The sequence below is a fragment of the Pseudochaenichthys georgianus genome, chromosome 14 (genome assembly GCF_902827115.2).
Source record: "Pseudochaenichthys georgianus chromosome 14, fPseGeo1.2, whole genome shotgun sequence".
NCBI classification, from domain to species: domain Eukaryota; kingdom Metazoa; phylum Chordata; class Actinopteri; order Perciformes; family Channichthyidae; genus Pseudochaenichthys; species Pseudochaenichthys georgianus.
In genome coordinates, this window is record NC_047516.1 from 37,469,301 (window position 1) to 37,483,344 (window position 14,044).

General features: G+C 42.6%; 1 protein-coding gene across 1 annotated transcript in view; it reads right to left on the bottom strand.

Annotated features, from left to right (window-relative positions):
• robo4 (roundabout, axon guidance receptor, homolog 4 (Drosophila)) overlaps positions 1-10,142 on the bottom strand; it is a 26,411-nt gene extending 16,269 nt beyond the window's left edge. The window contains 2 exon segments of the mRNA XM_034098962.2: positions 2,501-2,830; positions 9,842-10,142. Coding sequence (XP_033954853.2) covers positions 2,501-2,830; positions 9,842-10,028 — 517 coding nt within the window. The 5' untranslated portion in view covers positions 10,029-10,142.
• Positions 10,143-14,044: the final 3,902 nt, after the last annotated feature.

Here is a 14,044-nt window from a genome sequence, read left to right on the forward strand (position 1 = left end):
TGACTGCCATCTGCTGGTGGGGATGCCTTGTGACCAACATGTACCACTCTGCACCAACTGTAATATATATATCGTCCAATGCCAACTATAGTATATTTCTATATATCTCTGTAGCTTAGTGACATTGTTAATATTTTCTTTATACTGTGTATTATTGTGCTCATTTTTATTATATTTGATTCTTATTGTATCTTTTAAATATGTGTAACTCGTGTAATGCTTGCCAACACTGCTGTGACAAAACAATTATCCACATTTGGGATATCTATCTCTTTATTATCACCTGATTAAGATCAAACTCAGAATTAGAAACTGATTGTGTATTGTCGCCCACACCCCTCTGACGATGGACCAGTGGAGGAGGAGCAGCAGCAGACCCACATCTCTGACTGAGGCCTGTGTGGGGAAGCGTTACTGATCAGCTGCTCCAGACAGTCTCTTTGCTCAGTGTCCTCAGTGTCCTGTAAAGACAGCAGGTCTACAGCCTCTCTGGGCTCCAGATAAGTACAGTGAGGGTCCGGGGGAAATTAGCACCACTGTTTGACTCCTCCTGCGTGACAGACATTGACATTAGACGCCCGTCTTCCTCTGTCCCCACAAACATCTTCATCTGCCCCCTGTGTGTGTGTGTGTGTGTGTGTGTGCGTGCGTGCGTGCGTGCGTACGTACGTACGTACGTACGTACGTACGTACGTGGGTGCGTGCGTGCGTGTGTGTTAGCTAAGCCCTAATCTATCGCCTGTGAAGGGATAGGTTTTTTTACTTTCCCATGTTTTCAGTGACATCAGTTATTTTTTGTTTCCAACTTTTTATTGTTGTTGAAAAACGTATATACACAGATACAACTTATATAGACAATAATACAAAAAGAAAAAGAAATAGGGAATCCCTTTCCCATGCCACCCCGTCCCTCCCGTCTTACACGCTTCTCTGCGCTCTCTCCAATAAAATACCCAATATTAGCGGTGTGTGTGTCTGCCCAAGGACAATTGAAGGTAAAACCTAATAGAGGTGTCATACATAATAACCTAATAAAAGTAAATGTAACAACTACTACAGTGCAACAAAACAGGAAGGTTAAATGTGGTCTCTTAAACATAAGATCTCTGGCATCTAAAGCAATATTGGTAAATGATTTAATATCAGATTATAATATTGATATATGCTGTCTCACTGAAACTTGGTTGAGACATGAAGAATATGTCAGCATAAATGAGGCCACTCCACCCAGCCATGTCAACACTCATATTGCTCGAGGCACGGGCCGAGGAGGTGGAGTTGCAGCAATCTTTGACTCAAGTTTACTTATCAATACTAAACCAAAATGTAATTATACCTCCTTTGAAAGCCTCGTTTTTAGTCTTACGCATCCGACCTGGAAAACTTTGCAGCCAATCTTATTTGTTACAGTGTATCGTGCACCCGGTCCTTATTCAGAATTCTTATCAGAATTCTCTGAGTTTTTATCAGCTTTGGTTCTTAAAACACATAAAGTATTATCGTAGGTGACTTTAATATTCATGTTGACGATGATAAAAATAGCCTTACTGTTGCATTTAACTCTATATTAGATTCTGTTGGTTTCTGTCAGAGTGTAAATAAACCAACCCACTGCTATAATCACACTCTCGACCTTGTTCTGACTTATGGTATTGAAATTGAGCAACTATTAGTCGAACCGCATAATCCTGCTTTATCCGACCATTTCTTAGTAACTTTTGAAGTACTATTACGAGACTACAAAGCCTTAGTCAAAAGCTGTTAGTTCTATAGCCAAATGTAAGGAAGAGATTACATCGATACTCAATGGAATCTGGAAAGAAAAAAGCTCTTAAAGATTAGCTACCCTGAGTTAAATCTGTCACTAAAGGGATAAATAAGAGCATGGAAACACTAAAGGGTGTTTCTTATTCACAGACCAGGACACGTTATCTGAGCCACACAAATCTGGACCATGACACTGAAGTCACCACGGACTGCAATACATTCTGCCTGATGCATTCTTAATCTACTCCTAATGGGCGGAAACTGTTGCCCTCAACAAGCCCACTGGACCAGACAGCTGTTCATCGGATAAGATCTGACCTGAGGGCGGACAGGGTAAGAAGCCTTACCAGTAGCTAGATCGTTCACTGGATATCTTGCATGGACTCCCTAGATTAGGGGAGTCAGTTCTTTGATCTGTGTCATGGTTTCCAGGGTAGAATGTGAAATGTTCAGAGAAGGTTGCTCCTTGTGTTTTAGAAAGGTTGGTCAGTCAATGTTTAATAAATGGACGACACCCCAGAAAAACCTGAAACTTTCGAGTCAACTTTTCCGTTGTGTTTAGAGCAGGCAGATTAGCTGACTTTTACATTAGAAACATAACTTGCTAACTAGTCTAATCAAACATAATTCACATAATTCTTACTGCTTGTTTCTCAACATGATGTGAAGCCATGTAATAACTTTAATAATTAAAACATGAGACTCTTCAGACCCCCCCCCCCCCCGGTCTTACCTGCGATGTACAGCGATGCGTTGCGGCTGAGGGCCTCCCCGGCACTGCTCCTGGCCACGCAGGTGTAGATCCCCTCATGAGACTGAGCCCGCCGGCCCCCCCCTCCCACGCTGAGGAAGAACAGGCTCCCCTCCAACAGCACGATGGGCTGCAGCCCCCCCTCCCCCGGAGACAGGTCCAGAGGCTGGCCGTTCCTCAGCCACTGGATTGAGGGCGGGGGGCTTCCATCCACCCTGCAGGACAGCGTGGCGGGGTAGCCCACCTTCACCACCACGTCAGAGGGGTGGTGCACGATGCGGGGGGGCGACTCCTGCGAGTGAACTCTGGAACCTGAGGACGACACAGAATCAGAAACGCTTCATTTGTCCAGGAGGAAAAGTACAATGTTACAGCACGGGGCAAAGAGACGACATGAAGGACTTCATCGACATGTCAAATAAAGAGGCAAGCAGTCATTCATTATGAATAACATGTATAAATAATAGTTCATAAAAACATTAATAAACAAAATCTAATTAGTACACCTCCGAGGTGAAAACGAGAAGTAGCTGCATTATAAAAGTAAGTGAACTTTTAAAAGTAGAAGCAAATAATAGTAAACAGTGTATCGCGCCTGGTGTTACAGTTGACAGTTCATTAAGTTAATTAGTGCAAACAAGGTAAGAAACAACAACAGTCAGATTGTACGTTGCACATATGAAATGTTATTGCACAACAGTGGTGTTATGGTCCGTACCGGGGTGCTGGTGTTCTACTGAATACATTAAAGCACCATCACAACTGTAACATTTCCGAAACAAAATAAATGTATGAACATTTTATGATGACAGAAAATGTTTTTATATCTATCCTGATATTTATTTCATCTTCCCCAAAATCTGAAACCTGTACATCTCACTACATGGACTCACTGTGATCATGCTTATGTTAGTTCTACGATAGCTGTGGTACTGAACCAAGACTGCATGACTGTGACTTGTGGAGACAGAATACACTATATGCAAAGTAGATGGGTCATGTGTGTCTGATGTAGAATGCATTTGATACCAGACAATATTCTATGGATGATTTAGGTCATAATGTATCACTGAGATCATTCTTTCATGATAAATTAAATCCATCCATCTTCTCCCGCTTATCCGTGGTCGGGTCTCGGGGGTAGCAGTTCCAGCAGAGAGCCCCAAACTTTCTTTTCCCTGGCGACATCAACCAGCTCTGACTGGGGGATCCCAAGGCGCTCCCAGGCCAGCGAAGAGATATAATCCCTCCACCTGGTCCTAGGTCTACCCCTTGGTCTCTTCCCAGCTGGACGTGCCTGGAACACCTCCCTAGGGAGGCGCCCAGGTGGCATCCTAACTAGGTGCCCGAACCACCTCAACTGGCTTCTTTCGACGCGAAGGAGGAGCGGCTCAACTCCGAGTCCCTCCCTGATGACCGAACTTCTCACCTTATCCCTAAGGGAGACACCAGCCACCCGGCGGAGGAAACCCATCTCGCCGCTTGTATCCTCACTTCTTAGTTCGTCTTTCATGAGGTCTTCGAACCAATCAGTCTGGCCCCTTGCCTCAGACCAAGTTGCCATGGGAGACCCTACCAGGAACACAAGGTTCCAGACAACACAGCCCCAGAAATGAAATGTGAATGTTATCATGTTTTGTGGAGGGCTGCACGACGTGAAAACAAATAAGGCTTATTTTTGGCTGATATGTCCATATTGTGATTTGGATAACATTACAATGAACAGCCCTCAGCCCTACAGAGGAGCCACACCCTGCAGCACTGCACTACTCATCACCTCTGAGCTCCTTTCCCTGGCAGCAGAACACCCCCCCCCCCCCCCCCCCCCCACACACATGTTAACCCTGGATACTAACAAACAAGCTCTGTCTGCAGCACGGCAGAGGAATGCCATTGTTTGAGCTTCCTATGACACTCTGAAGGAAGCGGGGTGATCAGCTTCCTCACAGGAGAGGAAGCTGCAGCTCTCAGGAACTTCAACCCCCCCCCCCCCATCAATATCCGCACCAGAACAAAGACTACTTCTCCAAACTAAAATACATTTTATTATGAGCCTTCCGTCACTTCATGTGAAATGTATTGTGCATTGTGAGCGTGTTATTAACAACCAGCCATATTCTCACAACATAAAGGAGGGTCAGAGAGATCACAACAAAGTCTGGAGAGAGATGGAAATAGAATCATAATCATTCCTTCACACCTTGGATATAATCCTAATATGGCCAAATATTTCTTTAAATGCGTGAGGACAATTAACACCATTTTATTTGTATTTCTGTAGTGTTCTCATGTATTCACTATAGCCGGAATATCTTCAAATGGAAGCTAAACACAGCCTGTTCACCTGCTCAGCCTGTGGATGTGAAAGTAAAGAAGATTCAGCCAAACATGAGCCATACTTTTTTAATAAGGCTTAGTGCACTCCTTTTAGCTTTGTAATATGATCTCTCAATGTGGGCTCAGGGAAGCATCGCAATGTTCGAACTGGACAGTTTGTAGAGACACTGTGAGTGTGTTTAATTATAAGTGTTTGAATGGCTTTCAAGCTGACCCGCGTTTTCATTGTTGGGCAAATTACACATTGAAAAACTAATTTAGATGTAACTGTATTTGCAATCAGTGTGACACCTTCTACGATTCTATGAGTTCTTCTTATCGTGTTTATAATTGGATAGATAAGAATAAGTGTGTTTACAAGTGTTCCCTAATGATGAAGGACCATCAGAATCTCCACGGTTAACAAGGCTTTTATTCTGTAGGATCTGTCACACAGTTTTAAAGTAAATAAACACGTGAATGATCCCACATCTCAAAGTCACTTACCTGACTGAACGAGTGCGAAAACTGCTGCCAAAACTCTCATGAGAACAGCTGAGGTCATCATGCGGAGCGAAGTCACAGATCCCTTTAATAATATCTGTAACTGCCGAGTAGCCTGAAGTCCATTTAAATAAACAAATCCATATTTTCCGTTGTTTTTAACTTTACAAATATGTAAATTAAAACCCCCAACTATACTTGTAAATGAGCGTCCTATAATGAATATCAGCGTCACCTTCGTTTCATACTGCGACAGCACCGACTGCAGCTTCCGGTCAGAAGGTTTTCAAAATAAAACCCATGATGCTATTCCGCCGCCATGTAGATCACTGTAATATCCACTCATCCATCTGTTGTTAGATATGTACAAACATCTTCTATTTTAAATGTTTGTGGGGATATACATAAGATTTGATTGAATGAAAGTGAATATAACTGTCTCTGACCCAGATGACTGTTCCTCACTTGAAACTGTAATGATAATGTTGCTCAGAATGCAGCATAAGACAACAAAGTGAACAATTATGTATCTACATTATTGTTCTACATTTTATTCGTTGTATTCACTGTCATAATATTTGATTGTATTTGTTTTAGTTTTCTCTTATTTGTACTGCTATATCTTGTTATCGTATAATATAAATATATATTTTTAATTCTCAATAAATAATACTCACAATAAACGTAAAATACGTTTCTGATACTACTGTGATTATGATGATGATTATAATATGATATTGATATGGTCTTATGTGTTTTATTTGTATTATTTCTAATATCATAATTGTTAATATATATTCTACTGAACTTCACATAACTCCCCACTCTGAAATCCCTGACAGTCTGAGTGTGCGTCACATATTTTGTTGTGCTTTTCACGGATATCAAATAATAAACGAATTGCTTTAACGGATTAATCCACTTTCTTCTGTCTAAACCTTTATATATACAGTCTATGGTCTAAACACGAGCCACGTTCCATTGTTGTTGTGTTTTTGCTAGGAAACAGGAAGTACACAGTCTCCCGAGTCTCTGAACAATGGAAGGAAACTATGACCTCTCCTGCATTAAATGAGTCCCCAACAGGCCTGGCCTGCTAAGTGGCCTGCTGGCCTGAGGGTTATTTTTTTATACGTATGTATTGTGAACGCAACGCTGCGCAAATGTGGGTCTGACTCTGCCTCACAGAGGGTGACTGGCTGTCTCCATGATGTGGCCTGCGACATGGCCACTTTCATACAGATCATACTAATGCCCTCGATTGGTCTCTGTGTGTCATTCAAGCTCGGGAGGGTGTGTGTTATGTGTGGCGCGAGCGAGTGAGATAAAGCACGCGCACCGATTACGTGTATTGTTGTTGTTAGCATCTGGTGCTAGCTAGCTGCGCTAACGGATATAAGGAGCTGTTTCAACAACAAGGTGGAGGAGAGTCCTCTGCTGTCAGACTGAGAGACTGATAACTACAGCTCAGGTGAAGTAAAGGCCTCGAGTGTTTAGATAGTTAACTTAGTCTAAGTTCTCTGTGGGTCTCAAACGGTTTGGTCACCATTTATGTAAACACATATTATCATTTGAGGGGGTAGTGATTAGTAAAATATGCATGAATAATTAATTTAAAAAACGTTAACTAGGTGAAAAAAGGCAAGATAAACTATTAAAACTTGTTGAGAGCTAAAACTAGTCTTTGCTGCTGCCTCAAAGAGGGGGAGAGGGGGGAGACAGGTGAGGCTGGTTCAGGAGCCCATACACACTCACAACTATAAATGAACCAAAAACAAATAAACAAGTGTCAATGTTTTTTCATATTGTATATGGGATGTTATTGGTTATGGCCATGTTCTTATGATTTTATGATTATTTAAATGTATACAGTTATGTTTCATATGGGTGTAGTCTCTTTATTTCCCCCTCAAAGTGCACCAGATTGATGCATTTAAGTAAAACATCTTACCGGGGGAGCATGTCCATATGTTTATTTGTGGGTAGTAGATTTAGAGGGCTATCACTATGGGCAGCAACGCTGTGAATATTGACAAATAAATCCAGCAAAATGGCACACAAAGCTGGTAGTGGCCTGGCTGGGTGTATAATGACTTATTGTCCCAGTCCGGCCCTGGTCCCCAAAGTATCTCAGCTGAATGCAGGCCGGTCATAGTGGTTCTGGAAATCACTGTAACGGAATGAACCAGAACTTCAAATACTGACTTTGTGCCTCAATTACAAATATATTCTGGACTAAGCTAAAACAGTCATCATGTATGTTTACAGTGTAAAATGGGTAGGCCTATACTAAAAAAATACCAGATTGCGTGTGTATACTTGTGTCCCCCACAATGCAATTCAGAAAGGAAGTAGAGGTGTTATACTTACTGTTAAAATAAAAAAATGGATGTTTTTATGGTAACTTTGCTGACATTTACTGTAACTCTGGGAAGGACAGAAAACTGAGTTACTTTCAAGTTATTTCGCAGTAAAACAAGTGCAACCCAGCAAGGAGTGAAGCGCCGCTAGTTCATTCCTTCCAAAGACTCACATAAGTGAAGCATTGCTTAGTGAGCTGTCCATTGTGCGGCTCGGAAAGGCCCGGGCTAAGTGATGGATGTTTATATTGATCCAGCACCTCGGGTTTGATGGCCCCGGCATCGGCCAGCTTTCTGTGAGCAACAAAAGCTTTAGAGAGGATGAAGGATGAGTCCCGGCTCAACACAGCCCCTGGGAATGGGGCTGAGCCCAGAAGCACCGAGGGAAGGAGCCCCTTTCAGACTGTGGACCAAAGGTCAGGAGGAGGATTGGAGCGGGCGTGGAGGGCGGGATGGAGCGAGGAAAGAAAGACAGTGTCAGCTACATAGAGGAATGTGATCAAAAGTGACTTCAGAGTCAATTCAGAGTGTAATTCAAGTGTGCTTGTGAAGGAATCAACACTTGCTGTCAACATGAATGACCGCTTGAAGCTGCTTTAAACAAAAACGCTTTTCTTATTAACTCCAGATCATTTGAATAAGTAAAGACTGAGGAAGTCGGCTGAATGTTTATCCTTATGTGTGCACTAGGCCTACTCTCTCTCAGACACCCATTAAGTTACTTTTACATTTCAACATGTTGATCAATGAGTTGAATGTTCACCTGTGAGATGGATCATCTATCGGACAGAGCTCAGGGTTGCATGTCGTGTGCGTGTCCCAGCTTAACGCAGATATTTACACCATGGCATCAAACCAAAATTACATTTCAATATTTGAACAAATTATTAAATCTATTACACAATTGATATATGTCGTAAAGTACTGTATACTTGAACCCTCATGGAGGGTTATTTCTTTACAACAGCTCTCCTGATGATACTTCCTCTCCTTTTCTAGTTACATCATATTAGCTTGTAAAGAGGACTTTAAGGGATGACGTTTTGAAGAAATGTGTTGCGCATAGGGGTGGGCGATAAGACGATATATATCGTCGTGACGATATTAATTCTCCACGATATGCTTTTTCAGAGATATCGTATCTATCGTGATAAAAAATAAATAATAATAATTGAAAAAAAAACTATTAAAAAAATGCACTTTTCCCTTCCGTTATGCTAAAGTCTTTTATTGCACTTCAAGTCTAAAGTTGACATTTTAATTGTTTGGCACTGACTTTTCCTCATTGATGTTTTATGTTTTACTTAGTTATGTTTTACCCTCCTTTTCATGTTTATTGATGTTCACTGCTAGTGCTACCTCAGAAAGTTCATGTTTATACTGAGAACCTGCCTTGAAGCCATATCAAAATGTTGAATTGTTCATTCAGGGATTCATTTCTGAAATAAAACCAGCTTGAAATGCTATTTTGGTCTGTTACTCCTTTTTGTTTTAGTTTCTGTTACCTTGTAGGTGCTTGTTCTGTTAAGTAACTTGAAAAATAACCATAATAACCGACATGAAAAAATATCGTGATGTATATCGTCTATCGTGATACTGCTTGAAAAATATCGTGATAATATATTTTTCAATATCGCCCACCCCTAGTTGCGCATTAGCTCTGTTCAGGATCTTAGGACTAACATATAGTTTACACAATGAGTATGTTCTGTGATGAAGTGTGACAGTCCCTTACACAGCACTCCCCCTCCCACATGTCACATCAATACATTCAAAGTCTGTTTAACCCTCAGGGGTCTAGCATGTGCACATGTGTGTGACTGTGTTCATAAACCATCCGACATGTATCATCCAATGCTCAGTTTGTGACGGAGTGCAGACTATTTCAATACTGTTCTGATTCTTGGATCACATCACAAAAGGGGAAAAGATAAAAAAAATGTTTTAAAGGGGGGAAAAAGGAATTGTTTAAAAAAATGTAAGCCCTGTGGCATGCAACACTTAATGATGAGGATGTTATATTTCAAGATCAATTCTAAAATGTTAAAATTACAAAATGTGTTTTCACTTCAATGCGCAGCCAACCATATCTCCACAGCTAGCATCAGCATGTCTCCAGTCTAAAGTCCACTGATTGGCTCACCTTTCCTGCGGTGCGGCCGGCTCCTGTGGGGGGGGTGCTGGTGTCCAGCGTGCTCCCTGACCCGGCTCTTTGGCCCTCTGTCCTGTCCCGACTCGGATGGACACAAGTCTTGGCCCATGCACCTGTGAGAGGACTCTGAGCAGGTGTAGATCCAGGACACCAGGAAGAGCCACGCACCAACCCGCATCTTCAGTCCTCACGTCCTGTCTGCAGGACCAGAACCCTACTGCAGCTCCACTGAAGCGTCCATGCTGGAACCCTGAACTCCTGGACCGCTAGCATCCAGCGTGTGGCCTGACCTGCACACACTTGTTATCTGGAGATATGAAACACTGTTTTCTTCATATTCCTGTGCTCCTCACCCTCCCTCTCTAATTTGGCTGCTCCTGGTCTCTCCATCTCCCTCCTCTTTGGCTCTTTTCCCCTCCCGCGGAGGGAGAAGGTGGGGGGGGAACAATGATCAAAAACAAGTTTCAGACCTCATGCTGAGCGAGGAGTGAGGGAAAGGGGACCGAGGGGTACTGTCTTGTCCAACAACATCTGTGCCATTCATTCTGCATGGGATAAAGAGGGGCGACAACAAGGCTCAGTCTGGGGGGGGGGTGAGGTTGAAATAAAGGGGAGGTAACACAGAGGGGCCTGTTCTATAGTCACATCGCTGCCATTAATCAAATGTCTATGTGATGATCCAAATGCTGCTCTGAACCCTCGCTGATAAGGAGACACTCTTCTAGCCCTGATACGGTGTTCACCTTTTGGACCCTTTAGTTCTGTTCGGGCGAGAACATGGGACATTATTGGGCTTTTAAAAGCAATACAGAAATTAGAAAAATGACAAACCCAATCCATCACATGTTGGTCTGTATTTCATAGTATTGTTTGCAAACGCTCTCTGCTCGACCGCGTAACAATGGACGCGTCATTCGTCCAGTAATAAATAATAGTATCAAAAAATAAAATGATTAGCTTTGTTACAAATATTTATTGATGTCTATAATTTAAAAAATATTGCCACTTGATTCAATTGATTGTCACCTTTATGTATTCAAATGAAGGCTGTTAAGGATATATATGTAGCATACATGTGTGTGTCCGTGTGTCTCAGTGTGTGGGACACATGGATAGGAATATGATATGACATTTAGCATGCTTATTAATATTCGTTTTTTACATTTTCTGTCCAGAGAAAAGGCCATGAAGTTTCAGGATTCAATTATTCGTGTATAATATGTTGTAAAAACGGGTCAATTCGACCCAATCAACACACGGGTTGAAAAGCACTTGAAACCACGTGTAGAAAGTATTTTCATTTTCGAGAAATCGGAACATTTCTCGTTGTTGCGCGAAGTCAAACTTTTCGTTCACATGCTCAGATGTTAATTATTCCAACAGAGGAATGTTTTTTTTGCCTCAAAAAAAGACAAAATGGGGTACAAAGGCTTCTCTTTCTTTGACTGTGACAACTCAAGCCCCCCCCCCCCACACACTCACTACCCAGCCTCCGACCAGTCAACTCGCCAAGCTAATTTGTAGCTGCCTGTCTGCACAGTATGAGCTCATACATCATCTTGGCTCGCCCAGAACGAGAACACAGAACCCCGGGACAACCGGTCCCAATGTTCTGCTTCATTGTCCTCCACAGAGTGCCCTGAGAGGACACCGTGACTTAGACGGCCATTTATCAGCCTGTCATCAAAAACCAAACAAACATGTTTTATGAAATATCAATTCACTGGGAAGTGAATAACATTCTGGAAATGAAGAATACCTTTACACACTGAACAAACTGAGCCGTTGACTTTAATTAAATGTATTATGTCAACAGATTACACATCATTTAATTGGTTAGTTGAAAGCAATAATATAAAGTTGAACCTAATATATTTTAACTTAAACGTAATATTACTGTTAACCCAACCTAAAAGATTTAAAAACACAATATACATACAGGCTCTTTTGAAGGTCTCATGACATGTGATACTTGCACATCACCGGTTACAGTTGGGCAACATGTCTCCTTTTGTTTCAATAGATTGTTTTGGAGTCAAACAAAACAAACTTTATCAACAATTACAAAAAATCAACAAGGGAAGATAAGTGATATCATCGTCTTTACTACAATTAAGTAAAACGCACTTTGAATTCCAACACTTCAACCTGTTTGTGGTAACATCAACAAAGTGTACCAATCATTTATAGTAACTTAAATGAGCTTAAAGGGGAAAGAAAACACCAATTACAGCTATAATATTCCGGTAGTTTATTCATTTTAGAATGGATATTGATCGTAATATTTATTGTATATGATATTACTCGCCAAAAGAAAATTAATTATCCGCCGGCCGGGTGGGGAATTCCGGGACCAGGCCGTCGCCATTAGGGGAGTCCCAAATGGTGACGTCACTGGTGGGTCTTCGCTCCGGGTATCCATACCGGAAGTCAACACAACGTAGCAGATATGGCAGCGATGGAGGAATTTTGCAATGAGATGGACGTTTTGAACGATGAATTTGACTATTCGTCGGGAGATGACATTGATGTGGAAGCATCTACAGTTACCAGGCATCCCATGGACTATGCTTATGAACCGATTCGGTCGAATAGAGTGGCATACGATCCGGAATCCGCCGAAAGTACCGACGGTTCTGAACTCGCTGAGTGTGACCACCAGTTCCAGTACCGACTCGGTCTCAGAGGAAGAAGATGTTGCTCAAAACCCGGGACGAATGGACAACACAGATTGGTGTACATGTAACAATTGTGTGGTGATGCCATCGGAAAATGTCATAAAAATAAAAACATACTCTGTTATCCTCTTAGGCCCCACGGAACCGAAATTGCGTCATTTGCAGAAGCACCATCACAACTGTAACATTTCCGAAACAAAATAAATGTATGAACATTTTATGATGACAGAAAATGTTTTTATATCTATCCTGATATTTATTTCATCTTCCCCAAAATCTGAAACCTGTACATCTCACTACATGGACTCACTGTGATCATGCTTATGTTAGTTCTACGATAGCTGTGGTACTGAACCAAGACTGCATGACTGTGACTTGTGGAGACAGAATACACTATATGCAAAGTAGATGGGTCATGTGTGTCTGATGTAGAATGCATTTGATACCAGACAATATTCTATGGATGATTTAGGTCATAATGTATCACTGAGATCATTCTTTCATGATAAATTAAATCCATCCATCTTCTCCCGCTTATCCGTGGTCGGGTCTCGGGGGTAGCAGTTCCAGCAGAGAGCCCCAAACTTTCTTTTCCCTGGCGACATCAACCAGCTCTGACTGGGGGATCCCAAGGCGCTCCCAGGCCAGCGAAGAGATATAATCCCTCCACCTGGTCCTAGGTCTACCCCTTGGTCTCTTCCCAGCTGGACGTGCCTGGAACACCTCCCTAGGGAGGCGCCCAGGTGGCATCCTAACTAGGTGCCCGAACCACCTCAACTGGCTTCTTTCGACGCGAAGGAGGAGCGGCTCAACTCCGAGTCCCTCCCTGATGACCGAACTTCTCACCTTATCCCTAAGGGAGACACCAGCCACCCGGCGGAGGAAACCCATCTCGCCGCTTGTATCCTCACTTCTTAGTTCGTCTTTCATGAGGTCTTCGAACCAATCAGTCTGGCCCCTTGCCTCAGACCAAGTTGCCATGGGAGACCCTACCAGGAACACAAGGTTCCAGACAACACAGCCCCAGAAATGAAATGTGAATGTTATCATGTTTTGTGGAGGGCTGCACGACGTGAAAACAAATAAGGCTTATTTTTGGCTGATATGTCCATATTGTGATTTGGATAACATTACAATGAACAGCCCTCAGCCCTACAGAGGAGCCACACCCTGCAGCACTGCACTACTCATCACCTCTGAGCTCCTTTCCCTGGCAGCAGAACACCCCCCCCCCCCCCCCCCCCACACATGTTAACCCTGGATACTAACAAACAAGCTCTGTCTGCAGCACGGCAGAGGAATGCCATTGTTTGAGCTTCCTATGACACTCTGAAGGAAGCGGGGTGATCAGCTTCCTCACAGGAGAGGAAGCTGCAGCTCTCAGGAACTTCAACCCCCCCCCCCCCCCCATCAATATCCGCACCAGAACAAAGACTACTTCTCCAAACTAAAATACATTTTATTATGAGCCTTCCGTCACTTCATGTGAAATGTATTGTGCATTGTGAGCGTGTTA